The following is a 14,591-nucleotide window of genomic DNA, read 5'->3' on the forward strand; positions in this document are numbered from 1 at the left end:
TGGTGAGGGCAGAGTCAGTGACGGGGATAAGAGTCCTTTTCCTCTAGCCTGTAAATGCTGGGAAGGCGTTTCTAAACTCACATAAGAGACACATTTACATTCACTATAGATATGATTAATTAAACGTACCATTATATCAGTACCCCACAGCCATTAACACTATGATGTAATAGACTTACATGTTTTAGTGAACTCCATGCATGCTTTAAAACAGTATAGCAGCACTAATTATACTCAACGCCATTAGTCTGTCATGTTTTGATGATGTGTTATAATATTATCATGCAGGGATTTGCACCCTCAAGAACAACAGGTCCTTGGAGGCTCACAACATTTTTACCAGTGGATAAACAATCTAACACTGTTTGGATAAAGCTGTAGACCCTTATTTGTTTAACCAGAAACAGCCCCAGAATCACCATTGCCAAACACACCCGGCTCTATTTAAGTAAACAGTAATTTTAGTGTGTATAGAGGCAGCATATTTTCACATCTAAATGGGGTTTAATTCATCTAAGCCAGTCAGGGATTGTCAAAACACTGAAAAGACAAACCAAGATGGTTTCTGTGAGATTTATTCTGTTCCATTTGATTTTAAATACGCATGTTTTATGATGATAATATCGCTGTTTATTTAAATCGAGTCTGATGGGTCTGAGGATGATGATTTTGGGGCTGTTTCTGGTTAAACAAAAAGGAGTTTATCTGACGTACACAAAGCCACTCTTGAGCTCTTCAGCATGGTAGCAATGCTTTGTTTTCCCCTTCAGTGTAAAAGGATGTGACATTTTGCAGGTGTTCCCATAAATACAGACTTAATCTACAGTAAAATGTCACTGAAATCTCTCTCTGATGTCTTCTTTCTCATGATACTTATGATCATAGATGAACCTGTACATTAGTGACTGTTAGTTTGAACTCTGACCTGGACGTTGAGTGTGGAGACGTGTCGCTCCACGTTCCTCTTGGCCTCCATCTCCTCTTCAAGCTGCTCCTGCAGGCTGTTCTTGTCGTCTTCAGCTTGCCGCAGCTTTGTGGACAACTGTAATTTCTGACGTGTCTCCTCAGCCAGCAGTTCCTGTAGGTCACAGGTCAATGCTTTAATTCTGACATATTGACATATTAAATTGTCACAGTAAAGGCAACATATAGACTGTACTGGGATTATAACATACTCATACTCAGCTCTAAAGATTCAGCAAAAAGTTACCTGTGAGTCTTGGAGCTGGGACGTGAGGCTGCTAACATCTTTGCTCAGTTTGATGTTCTTGTGTTCTGCTTCATTCAATAGGTTTGTCACACCCTCCAGTTCCACCTGTGTGAAGACAATGATGAGGTTTCTGGAACTTTAATTTTCAGCACATCAGTGTGGTGGCTTTTAAAAAATGCACACGTTTTATGTGCAGTACTGAAGTAACAACTGAAAGGCATTTACAGTGATCTTTGAGCAGCGCTCTCCCAGCTCAGCCTTCTGCTTCTCGCTGTCGTTGAAGCGTGACTGCAGATCTGTCACCTGACCTTCCAACTTCTTCCTCTTGTGCTCCCCATCTTGTTTGGCCTGGACGAGTGAGCGCACCTCCATGGTCAGCTCTGACGTCTCCTTCTCCAGGGCTTGTTTAGCCTTCTCCAGGTTTGACTTCACCTGAACACAAGAGAAAATATAAGATCAGTGTCCCGTGTATCGCCTTTCAGAAACAGTACCGATTTAAATAAACAAGCTAAAAGACACCTGGGCACAGTTCGAAAAAATGTTATCTGTATCAGAAGGATCCAGATTTGGAAATCCCATGTTTCACTGTTCAGGATCGGCTAATCCATTTTATTTTTGGACCGGTTTTTCAAAGCAACATTGGATTGGACAAACTTTTAAGATGACAAAATCCAGACAACCAGTACTCTAAATGGGACCACACATCACAATACAGGCTTCTAGCAATTGAACAGTTTTTAAGTTTTATGTTTTGTTCCTGTAATTCAGCCAGAATCCATCCTGCTGGGATCAGGATAATCCCTATTTTTTTCCGGGTCAAAGGTGTCCCAATTCTACTAAAATGTTTTGAACAGCACTGAAGGTTTGATCCACATCCAAATCAAAACTGGATTATGTGATCTAATCCGAGTCCCTTTTTTCTTTGAAACAACTCATTTTCAAGCTCTGATTCAATCCAATGCCCAAGTCCCAGTCAGACTACCTCTGAGCAACTTAGCTCCGAGTGTTTAAAACAGTGTACAAAATGACGCAGGCCTACTCGTTTGGACTGCTCCAGCTGCTCTGTGAGCTCCTCCACAGCCTGGGTGTGTTTCTGTCTCATCTCGTGTATCTGGGCCTCGTGCGTCCGGTTCTCGTCATCGATGGCTTTTTTCAGCAGGTTCACCTCCTGCTCACGTTTTGCCCTGCAGAACAGATGGATGGATCACGCATTAACCTTGTGGTTTGTTCCAGCCGATCATATAAAAATATAAATGTTATCTAAAATAAATTGTACCTTATCTGTACATTATTAATATCTAAGACCTTTATTTTTGGATGTGTCAGCATTGTATGACTGACCTTAGTTCCTGTTGTGTGGCAGTGCTGTCCAACGTGTCCTCCAGCTCAGACTTGAGGGCCTCCAGCTCCTCCCCGAGGTCCCGTTTGATCTTCTCTGCCTTGTTCCTGGCCGCCCGCTCTGAGTCAAGGTCTTCCTGTAGGTCGGAGATGTGTCCCTCCAGCTCTCTGATCTTCTTCAGAGCGTTGTTCTTCTGAGCTGTCTCATCTTCTAACCTGATGAGGAAGAGGAGTGAATCGAGGGGGATTATCAAGAAGTTAAATGTTGATGTGTTACACAGGAGGTGCTCAGATACTGGATTCAGGTGTTGAAGATCAAATCTGTAAATGGGTACCATGTTTGTCATTTCTAAGGTCTTTACCTGGCCAAGGCGTTCTGTAACTCCTCCTCCTTCTTTGCGAGCTGGGCTTTGAGGTCAGCGATCTGTGCCTGCAGGTCGGCTATCTGCTCCTGCATATCGTTTGACTCGGCTTCCAACTTACGCTTGGCCTTATCCAGCTCCTGCCGACCCTTCTCTTCCTTCTTCAAACGTACTATAAGCATAACAGAGAGATTACAATTAGCATCACTAATGTTTTTGGGGGGTTTTGAAGGGAATTAATGTATGTTAACTCATAAGAGATAATTACCCTCTAGTTCAGAAATCATGGACTCATGTTTATTTTTGAGTTTGGTGAGGTTCTTTGATTTCTCCTCTTCCTCTGCCAGGTTGGAACTGAAGTCTGCGATCCTCTCCTCCATCAGCTTCCTCTCCTACAAATCACCAAGTAGAAAATCTATTTGCTGAAATCTACTTTCAGTTAGTCTCTTACTAAGTGACTGACTGACCTTGGTGTCTCTGATGAATGCTGTTTGTCCACACTTACCTTTAGCAGCTTGTTGTTTTGATCCTCCATCACCAAGATGTCATCCTCCAACTTTTTGATCTTCCCCTCACAGGTAACCTTCTCCAGCTGCAGCTTTTGACGGGCGTCTTCCTCCTCCTCCAAATGTTCTTCCAATTCCTACAAGAAGAAAACATCAGCTTCAGTTTCTGCTGCCATTTCCTCACATTATCAGAGCAAACATAGCTGAACATGAAGTCACAGAAACGAGAAACTGATTTTCAGACCTGCATCTGCTGTTGCATCTTCTTCTTATCTACTAACAGCGCCTGAGCACGTTCTTCCTCCTCATCCAGTCTCGCCTCCATCTCATGGAGGATCTCCTCCAGCTCCTGCTTCTTAGCCGCCAGACGAACCCTCATCTCCTCAGCCTCGGCGTACAGCTCTGTCTCAGCTTGAAGCTGCTCCTGCAGTGCGTTTCTCTCCTCCAAAACCTGAGGCAGACAGATCAGATAATATTGGGCTCAGTCTTTCATTGACTCCTTAAACAGGATCTTACTCTTATTAAGTTGGTTTCAGCCATGAATTAAATGAAACACTGAAAAGGGACATGAAATTGGTGCTCTGACACAGGTTTGAATGGCTGTGACATCCACTTACCGATGTGTGTTTCAATGTAATCTCCTTGAGCTCTGATTCAAACTTTGTAGCAACTTCTTTGGCTCTGTGCAGCTCCTCCTCCTTGAGACTCATCTCCTCCTCCTGCCGGGTCACTTGCAGCAGAGGCTTGACCTGCAGTTCAGGAGGATGGATATTGTCACATTTCATGTCATTCTACCACTACACTGAAACATTAAAAAAGCCTCATATACAGAGTTGTACTGTGATTATGTTGCATAATTATGCAGCCTGATAAGCAGACCTTTGTGAAGAGCCTCCACCACTGCCAGTTCCTTAGTTTGAGGTAGGCAGCGCAGTTCCTCTGGATCACTTTCATGGCTGTGAGCTGCTGCTGCAACTTGGCAAATGCCCTTTAAAAATAAAACAGCAAAGTGTTTTATTTATAGTGATAAAAACAGTAAATAAAATTATGAAATCCCTGTCCTGCTGTTAAATAAAAAGTGCCAAAATACTGTCTAAAAGATTAGATATTATTAGATATACTGATCACGTGAACAGTGTAACACAGACAGTGCAATTTATTATAGGGTAAAAAATGTGAGAGGAGACTTGTGTATTCATACTTTCTGGCCAGGAAGCCTCTAGCCCGCGCCTGGAAAGCGATGATGACCACAGTGATCTTCAGATCTCTCTCCTCCTCCAGCTGGGCCAGCACTCCTGTGCGGAAGAAGATCTTACTCTGTCCGATCCTGTACAGGTTGGGGTCCAAGTCCAGGTGCTTGATCTACACAGACAAGAGACCAGAGAGAAAAGGAGGGCTCACACAAACCTCTGAATGAATATCAATTTCAGTGGATGCAAGTTTTGAACTAATGTGTGTTTACCATGAGGCAGCAGGCTTGTTTGCCGTCCATGAAACCTTTGGGGATAGCGTTAGCAGCCAGGATCTCATAACTATGGGACAGGAAAGAGACAGAGAGATGCTCAGTATGGTGAGAAAGGTTTACAGAAAGATTTTAAACTTTAGTAGCACTTCATAAATGAGTGTCTCAGATCCTGCGCACCGCTGGCGGAACTCCTGGAAGACGATTCTGTTGGGAAATCCTTGTCGGCAGATTCTGATTCCCTCCAACACACCGTTACACCTCAGCTGCTCCAGGACCAAGCCTGCATCCAGCTTCCCAGCCTGAGGAGAACAAGGTTTAGCCTCATTACAATGGGAGTAAAAAAGTATTTTTTTTAAGGAGCAAGTACTTTTCATATTTCTTTATTTACACTGCACTTAAACTCTTCACTCGAGTGTATTTTAAGTCAATAATCTGCTTTTTTCTTCACCGAATTTGCCCATTTATACATTTGTTACTACTAATCTGCTCTAAATGTGGGGTTGAGTGTATGGTGGGAGAGCACAGGAGGAGCACCTCCACTGCAGCTGCCTGGAGGAAAAAGAAACAACACCTGTCTTGATGATGAAAGAGTGAAACCCAAAACAAGCGGCAGCTTCCAGCGACAATCCCTGGCCACATCTGGCCAAATTTTTTGTACCAAAATAAGGACATGATATGGACAAGTTACATGTTGAAGTGCTCGCTGTGCCTCCCGAAAAACATTGAGATCTCCACTTTTAAAACTCCTCCTCTGACCTCTGCAAGCATATTGAAGTTACTTGCACATACTGTAGATGAAAATGTAGTCAGCTAGCTAACATTAGCTATGTTAGTTTTTCATGTGTTACATTAATATTTGAGGTTATGATGAGGAAGAGAGGGGACAAGGGCCCTGGCCTGCACAGACTAAAAATATTAAAATGTACATTTATTTGTACTTTGAGTGATTTATTAAGCAGGTACTTTTTTTAAACTTTACTTGAGTAGATTTCTTAAAAGGTAATTTCATGGGAGTAATTACTTGAGGACAGATTTTCAGTAGTCTACCCACCACTGTTGATCAAACAATACTGAATGGTTACTGCATTATGGTGACATTTGTCTTTATGTTATAAATGTTTTATATAAGAAATGCAAATATAAGTTTGATTGTGCCATAAGGGAGCAGTTTCCTTAAGAACATACATCCATTTCACGAACACCTGAACACACTGTTTATACATTCACATACACTGAATTCAGGGACTTGGTTAATTTTCAAACAGTACAAATTATGTACACAGCAAAAAATAATCTACTTTTGGGCAATATTCAAAGATTATTTTGTGACATTGAGGGGGACATAATTAAAGAAAATTAAAATAAAATAAAAAATTAATTATTATGAAATGGGTTAGATGAGGAGTTAAAGATGTAAAGACAGTATTTTTCAGAGGTATGCAGATGAAGACGGGCGATGCTGATGGGTTGGTTTATTTATTTATCTGGGCTTGGTTGAGATGGGGTTTGTATATTTAATATATAAGACTGCTGTTTATTTATCTGTATTAATGGTTGTAAATAAGTTTGGTATAGTTGTTGACAATTTCCCTTTTAAATAAGACATGAAAACTGAGAAGTAGGTAGGATTATATAAGTGTGCACTTCCTGCTCCTTTTCGAGCATGTCTGTTGATGTTTTGTTTGTTTTGCTTTTATTTTTTGTTTTGCTCGAAATAAAGTCATTAATTCATTCATTCATTTATGACAGGGAGCCAGAAAGTCTACAAATCACTGGTCTAACACAGAGGCCAACACAGTCAGACAAGTTATTTTACCACCTAACACACTGACTGTTTCCTCGCTGTGTAAAAGAGATTGCATGCTTTGCCTTAAGTTACTCGTGTTAATGACATTGCACTTTTCTTTACCCTCTTCTCGTGGTTGGGGATGATACATCTGACAAAGTTGGGCTGGGTGTTGTGCAGCGTGGTCATAAGTTTGGCCAGAGACTCCTTGTAGAGCTGTCCCACTGTGCGGAACATTCCCTTCTTGGTCTTTGAGGCGCTTGGCATGGAGCTGTCTGTCATCTTAGCTATTGTGTCCAGACCCACCACTCTGTCCGCTGAAACAGACAACGCGTCACTGTGTTAGTCTGTAATAACAATGTGTTCACTCAGGTGTGGCAGGTCTAATGAGTTTGGTTCATACTGTAATGCAGCAGTAAGCCATGTTTGGCTAAACACAGCAAAGCCAGTCATCTCACCATCTTTCCAGAGGTCTTGCACAAACTGGCTGGAGGAGTTGTTGAGCAGCGCTGTGACGTTGTCATTTAGAGGGTCCATGTTCTTTGTCAACCAGGCTGTGGCGTTATAATCCACCTGCAAACAAAACAAAATGTTAACTGAGCTTCATGTTACCTGAACTCAACATGAGAGTATGAGGAATGTGTGTCCTCTACAGGAGACACCTTATGATGCTTTCATCATGTGATACACGCCCCCTCATACTCACCTTGCCTGCATAATGAAGAATAGAAAACTCTGTCTTGTCTTTGAGCTGTTTAGGTTTGGCGAATTTCACATGGTTCCCTTGTGTGCTCAAGAGTTTCTCTACGAAGGACACATCTGTGGCTTTGGGGAACCAGCACTCTTCATCCAGCAAAGCCAGGATGCCTGGAGGGTTGTTCTGCAGAGAATACACAGCGATTACTGAATCTGACCTAAATTTAATCACAACACATCAAAACGTACTTGGCGTATGATGTATGATGTGAGAATTTAAATGCTTTTACTGTCCACTCACTGGCCTCTCGATGAGCTCAATGCAGGGCTGCAGGTCAAGACCGAAGTCAATGAAGTTCCACTCGATGCCCTCCCTCTGATACTCCTCCTGCTCCAGGATGAACATGGTGTGGTTGAAGAGCTGCTGCAGCTTCTCGTTGGTGTAGTTGATACACAGCTGCTCAAAGGAGTTGTCCTGCAACAACCAAAGTACCAAAGTGAGAAAACATATCATCCAGGAAACTGTTTGTGTGTCTCTTGCATTGGCCGTAGGTGTGAATCTGTTTCTGATTCATCAGGGATCAACATGTCCGCACCTCAAAGATCTCAAAGCCAGCGATGTCGAGGATTCCCAGGAAGGAGGCTCCCTGCCGTTTGGTCTTGTCCAGGGCCTTGTTGACTCGGTTCAGGATCCAGCGGAACAGTCGCTCAAACACAGCTTTAGCCAGGGCTTCAACAGCGAAGTCAGCCTAATAAATACACATAAACAGAAAATATTGAGAGTTGGATAGTGTTCATTAAAATTGTTCTTCTGGTTTCAATCAGTGCAATATAGTGCTGTCACTAAACTGGAATTTCTAACTTTGATACAATAGCTAAAAATTTAGATATAGCCATCTTTATGTGGAGCGACTTACATAGGAGGTGTCTTTGCTTCATTCATACAACTACAGGGGAAATACAGACTGGAGAACAACAGCTACTTTCGCTATCTACAAGTTAGAGATTATATGCAGAAATACTTAAAAGGTTTTGAGAATGAAACACAATGAAAAATAGATAACTGTCTGAAACTGTCACCAAATGAAAGTACGTTGATTTCCCACATTTATAACGCTCTCTTATCAAAAATTACAAGCAGAAGTGGGAAGGGGAATTTGGTAACTTATGGGAAAAGAGCCTTGTGAATACACACACTTGTTCAAATAATGCAAAACACTGTCTCATCTAATTTAAAATTATACACAGGCTTCACTATTCAAAAGAGAAACCACAATATATATGCAGAAGTGTCGCCTACATGTGATAAATGCTGATCTTCTGTGGCAACACTTCTACATAGCTTTGCTTTAGGTCCAAAGGTCCGATCTTTTTGGATTGATACCTGCAGCGTTATGTCTGAGATCAAGCCAGAGCCTCTGCTCCTTATTGTTGGAATATCTGAGACTGTCAGAAAGCTAAACGCGACACAGCAGCGTTTTCTCTCTTATTATCTCGTATCGGCAAAGTGAACACAACTATCCCTACCTCAAAGATGTGGCTAGAGGATTTAATCAACATACTCCATTTGGAACGGATAAGATGTGCCTTGAAAGACAGGCTCCAACAATTCAATAAAACCTGTAAACCCCTCTTATCTAGCACAACAGTTCAAACTATAGCACACACTGTACAACAAGTGAGATGACTAAAGAGTGATGGGTCTCAGTGGGTGGAGGGAGGTGCGAGGAGTGGAGAAGTGGTGTGATTATGGGGATAATGGTCAGCTTGTTCTCTTTTTTCATTATTTTATGTTGATGTAATTGCACTTTATTTTTTTACTACCTTAATCAGTTTCAGCCTATTACAACATTCAGTCTATTTTTAATCTCAGGATATCATGCACAACTGTAATGTTCAGAAAAGCCTTAAATGCAGATGTGGACTATATGTGGAATCCATCTGCTCAATAAAAGATATTTAAAAAAAATGTATGTTCACACAGGGAGAAATTGAATTTGAGGGCATGAAATTTAAAATATTAATTAAAAGATAAATTTGACATGGCTGTAGCATGACACCGACAACTTTTCTTTTCTTGGTTAGCAATTGTGCACATTAAAATCAAGAGAGAGCAAGAAAGCGCAGTTGGTGCCAGTGTGTCAACACTGCAGAAAATGTGTATCGAAACCTTTTTAAAATATTCTGAAACAATCATGCACTCCCTGCAGTACCTGCTCTTTGGTCTGCGCCTTCTGCACCACCTCTCTGCCCACTTTGATGCGAGGGGTGAGGATGGCACGGGTGAAGTCTGTCACATTGATGCCCTGCAGGTGGCACACCTTCTGCGCCGCTAGAGAGAAAACAAACATGTAGCTGCACTTAACACCAGAATGCTTGTTATAAAATTTGAACACATGCTGCTGTAGGTAAAAATAAGTTGAAGTGAAATTCAGATGGTTAAAATCACAAGGTTAAAAGTTTCTAATATTAAGAAGCTGTGGTGTCTAACCAGTGTTGTCTGGCATAGTGGCCTGCTCCTGGTTCCTCTCTTTCTTGAACTCGATGTTTCCCAGCTGCATGACTGTGGAGCACACCTTCAGGATATCTGAAACACAGGGACACGACAGTTAGCATCAAAGAGATATGGCAGTGACACCTCCAAGCTGCCTGTCCTTCTCTCGCCACGCAGATCAGACTTATGGCTGATACCGGTTCTCTCCTCCTCGGTGATGCCCATGATCTGCATGGCCTCCATGGTCTCTTCATACATCTCATCGTCCTGCTGGCCGGGTATCTGAACATGACCGGCACTCAGGAAGCGATAATTACTGAAGGGCTCCAGAAGAAGCTCCTCTGAAAATATAGCAAACACAAAGAGAAACAGTTTGTGAATGACTGATTAAGTTTCTGTGACAGTGATGATGTACAACAGTTAAGGACAAGCAGCATGTTTAAACTCACCACGCAGTTTGTCCTTGGCACCAGCGATCATGTAGTAGAAGATGTGAAAAGCTCTTTCTGTCTTTGCCTGTCTGATACAGCGAGACTTCTCCAGCAGGTCTGAGAGTTTCAGATGTTAAAGAATATGTACCCAGACTGAGGAGGATTCAACAAACAAACCTATTATCAGCCCCCATATGAAGACCTGTGTTTAACGACTTTTTATGTCTAACCCGCGTCCCTTTCTGTCACTTTTGGATTATGGTGATCTGTTGTACATGAATGCATCTGCACATTGTTAGCACATGTTAGATACTGCACATCATAGTGCACTGAGATTTGTTACAAACTGTAAAGCCCTCACTCATCACTGAACGCTTTATTCCAGGGCTGCTTGGCCATCTTTGACCTTTTGTAAGCTCAGTCACTGGTATTTGTTCATTTATAAAGCCATACTGGGTAAACAGCCTCCATACATTTGCATTTTGGCTGAACAGAGATCTGATTGTAGCTACTGTCTGAGATCTCAAGATTCGGTTTGTTGTCTGTTCCTGGTGCACGGACTGAAACAATGTGAATTGGTCTCTCTGCCTGATTTTAAAGCTCTCATAAGTACAAGGATGAATGAGTCAGTTGGGTCTTGTTATTGTGCATAGATGTTCTCATATTTCTACATGTAACTATGTATCTTTTATGTTTTTTATTATGTGGTTGTTTGGCTGTAACTTTTTGTGTGCTGCTGTCTTGGCCAGGTCTCCCTTGTAAAAGAAATTGTTGATCTCATTGGGACTTACCTGGTTAAATATGGGTTAGATAAAATAAAAAAATAAAATAAAAAAGAAAGCTATGAAAAGAATAATAATTTCCAGGTGTCCAGTGAAATTGGCAGCACAATGTTTTGAGTGTGGTTCATAATACAGCTTTGAATTACATACGTAAAAACACATTTTATAAGCTACATGCTACACACTGACAAAATGTTTTGTACAATATCATTTCAGCGAAAATGCATGCGTTTGGGACGTACTGAGCATACGAATGGATAAATGAGACTTGATTTGTACTGCACCAGTTGTGTGACATTTTAGAACCAGATGTTATGATATAGTTTTGCTGTTGTAAATCGCAGACCCTGATTACTTTAGTTTATCAAGAATTTTCTCCATTTTTAGATTGTCCATTCACTGTGAAGGCATGTGAGAAAAACAGTTTTCTTTACTAATTCAAGACAACAAGTGGTGAGTAACTGATATAAGGATGGTTGTTTTGTGGGTGATGTATTTCTTTCACAAATGTGCCCATGTTGCTATGACAAAAGCTGTTTTCCCAGAGCAAGAAAACCCACACAGACAGGATACAAGTCTCAATGTTGGCTCCAACGATGTAGCCAGTCACATCAAAGTTGATCCGGATGAATTTACCCTGTGAGAGAGAGATAAGGGAAATTACATGTTATAGAATGAAATGATATGAGAAACAAAACAAGACCTAAAGAATCACATCAGAAACAAAACTACATGTACTGTTGAAAACTCACAAATCGGGAAGAGTTGTCATTTTTGATGGTCTTGGCATTTCCAAAGGCCTCCAGGATGGGATTGGCCTGCAGGAGCTGCTTCTCTAGCTCCCCCTAGTGACAACAGCAGTATACAAACACATCACTGTTACACACTGACTTGCTGCAGGTGGTGGGGTTGCAGTACAGTAGGTGGTGATTGGTGGGGATGAAGTGGTTCAGGGTGGGTATGGGTTAGGGAAGTATTATCACTGATCTGTCAACAACAAGTTAAAGGACTTAATCGGCTGGAAATAATCAAACTGACTCCTTATTGATCAAAAAATGTCCTGAAAATAAATCTATAAATGGCTGACACTAAAATTCCTCACTTGTCTTCTTTGACGTTCTTCATTACGTAACACAGACACATGACTACAGACCTCTTCATCAGTTCTGAGAGAGAGTATTAAATAAGGAGAAGCTGCTGCTGCTGCTGCTGATGATGATGTGGAAACAGAGGGAGGTTATTTTGGGTCAGACAAGGCATCTGAGTAATGTTAATGTTACAAAACCTTTGATGAATCCTGCCAAAATCTTTGCATTCAAAGTGTCGGCACATTAAAATGATTCACAAACAGCCCCCTGGAGATGCGATTTGCTTCCAGCGTGACTGCAGAGCCTGCGGACTGGTGGGTGGAGCCGGGGGATGGTCAGTAACTGAGGCAGACACCCCGTCACTCTGCATCAAGCTAATCCACCTGATCAAAGGGGTCTGTGTCGGCCTAGCGTCAAGGTCAGGTGCTGTAGATCTCTACCTTAAATACTCTCTCGCCTAAAAACACTCCCCTCAGCTACACTGTAAATGAGCTAAAGCCATGAAGAGGAGAAGGGCTCGACTTGTGTTAACATTGTGGTTTAAATAAATGATGAGATGATGAAGATTACGATGATGATTAAGGGGAGACACTACAGGTGACTACAGAAAAACTTTTATCTAACAGATATCACCATGACACTTCCTCAGTTGATTACTTACATTAAGACAATTTTCTTTGTATCACAAGTTGTCTAACATTTTGTGCTTATATATGCAAATGAGGCATTATCTAATTAAATATGTGCTAATTTGCATACATTTCCAGAACTGAAATCTGAACACTGGATAAAACCAAGTTCAAAATTCCTGTTTCATTTTGTTGACATATTAAGAATCCAGCCCGCTCTCATTCCCAGGGTGTCAAATACTGATGCTTTGTCATGCCCCTAGGTGTGGGGTATCAACACCGACGGCACCCTTCAGCAATGCACCAGGCTTTCAACTAACTCCAGTGTAAACCCATCCAATGCAATATAAGATGAGAGTAACAGATGCAGTTTCAAGAGCAAGAAAGTCTGCATAGGGCAGGAGGGACGGGAGGTGAATGGGTCAAACGTGAAAGGACTTTAATCCGGGAGACCGCAGTTCATGTCCCCTGTGAAACTAAAAGCCTCTGTTGTTTTTAATGTAATGTTACATAATTTATGTATGATCATCGTGCACATATTTACTTCAAGTAACGTTATTCTTACGTTTCCAAAGCACTTAATTTAACCCAAAATGTTTTTTTTCCCGAACCTAACCAACTGGTTTTGTTGCCTAAACTATGAGACACTGATGGCTGTGACAAATGGTCAGAATTTAACAACCCGAGGATAAGAACAGGTTGCAGTTTCAAAGGTCAGAAAATACTGTCAACAGCCATAAAAAAAAAATCAATTTTTGCCATGTTTTTAGGGATAAAATGTTATATAAATCAGACTATAAATGATATACAAAGAAACCTCTCAGTAAAAACCTTTAGAATATAGATCAAAATAAAACTTGAAAGTTTGGTGTATTTAAGTGCTGCTGAAGAGGAGATTTATGGTTTAGAGTATAAAAACAAGCTTATTTGGAGAAAATGGCCTTTAAAGAAATGTATTGTAAAATGCCATAAATACTTAGACTAAAAAGACATTACAGGTTAATGGGGTAAAATTTAACTCATAGATATCACACAAAATTTCCTCAGCTGGTTAACTACATCAAGATAATATTTTTTTGCAGCACAAGTCTTCAAAAATGTTATGTTTAAATATTAAAATGAGGCATGATCTAATTCATGCTAATAAAGAAAAATAGCCCAGAATCTCAGTATTGACCTGCACATAAAAACCTATTTTTTCACCTACGGTGTCTCCCCGTCATGACGGATATTTTCAAATTTGCCAGCTTCACAGATTTTATTTCTTATTCAGGTTAGTACATTTAAAAACAAAAACGTAGTTTTACAGAAACAATTAGAGTCGCCAAAAGAAAATCATTTTTAAATGTCTGAGGAAAATCAGGACAGATACAGACCAGCTGAAGAGGTGCAGTTCAGTGTTGGCAGAGCAGAGAGGAAGGTCTTGTTCATTTAAATCACTGGTGGAAAGAAAGGAAAAGAAGAGGAGAAATAGAGCACAGCAAAACGGCAAGAAAGCGACTGCTAATAGGAAGGATTGCTCTGAAGACACTGTTGAAATCAAACGCTCAAGCAGAAAGCTAATGAGCAGGAGGCTGAGTCAACATAGAGAGAGAGTGAGAGCAGAAAAAAGAGACAGACTCAACGCTGTTTCTGTTCAGGTGAGGTCTGTGGAGGCCTCGGAGTTCTACTGAGGACAGTTTACTGCAGAGGTGGGACCAAGTTGTTATTTTGCAAGTCATAAGTAAGTCTCAAGTCTTTGCATTCTAAACACTAAAATTTGAGTCCTAAACAAGTCATAATGGGCTTTTCAGCAAAAGCGATG

The 14,591-nt window shown here is 41.1% G+C and overlaps 1 protein-coding gene across 2 annotated transcripts in view; it reads right to left on the reverse strand.

Moving 5' to 3' along the window:
- The window catches only part of myh11a (myosin, heavy chain 11a, smooth muscle), a 43,302-nt gene that overhangs the window by 5,634 nt on the left and 23,077 nt on the right, over positions 1-14,591 (reverse strand). For both annotated transcript variants that reach the window (XM_078166367.1, XM_033624030.2), the window contains 25 exons: positions 11,823-11,915; positions 11,644-11,707; positions 10,307-10,405; positions 10,055-10,198; positions 9,855-9,950; positions 9,577-9,695; positions 7,960-8,112; positions 7,665-7,838; positions 7,374-7,547; positions 7,126-7,240; positions 6,791-6,984; positions 5,059-5,180; positions 4,879-4,948; positions 4,618-4,778; positions 4,296-4,404; positions 4,034-4,165; positions 3,661-3,867; positions 3,416-3,553; positions 3,179-3,302; positions 2,911-3,082; positions 2,552-2,764; positions 2,250-2,394; positions 1,436-1,642; positions 1,211-1,315; positions 926-1,078 (listed from right to left, as the gene is read on the reverse strand). In XM_078166367.1, the coding sequence (XP_078022493.1) occupies positions 926-1,078; positions 1,211-1,315; positions 1,436-1,642; positions 2,250-2,394; positions 2,552-2,764; positions 2,911-3,082; positions 3,179-3,302; positions 3,416-3,553; positions 3,661-3,867; positions 4,034-4,165; positions 4,296-4,404; positions 4,618-4,778; positions 4,879-4,948; positions 5,059-5,180; positions 6,791-6,984; positions 7,126-7,240; positions 7,374-7,547; positions 7,665-7,838; positions 7,960-8,112; positions 9,577-9,695; positions 9,855-9,950; positions 10,055-10,198; positions 10,307-10,405; positions 11,644-11,707; positions 11,823-11,915 (3,483 nt within the window). The remainder of the gene's footprint in view (positions 1-925; positions 1,079-1,210; positions 1,316-1,435; positions 1,643-2,249; positions 2,395-2,551; positions 2,765-2,910; positions 3,083-3,178; positions 3,303-3,415; positions 3,554-3,660; positions 3,868-4,033; positions 4,166-4,295; positions 4,405-4,617; positions 4,779-4,878; positions 4,949-5,058; positions 5,181-6,790; positions 6,985-7,125; positions 7,241-7,373; positions 7,548-7,664; positions 7,839-7,959; positions 8,113-9,576; positions 9,696-9,854; positions 9,951-10,054; positions 10,199-10,306; positions 10,406-11,643; positions 11,708-11,822; positions 11,916-14,591) is intronic.

This window comes from Epinephelus lanceolatus, chromosome 3, assembly GCF_041903045.1.
Source record: "Epinephelus lanceolatus isolate andai-2023 chromosome 3, ASM4190304v1, whole genome shotgun sequence".
NCBI lineage: Eukaryota > Metazoa > Chordata > Actinopteri > Perciformes > Serranidae > Epinephelus > Epinephelus lanceolatus.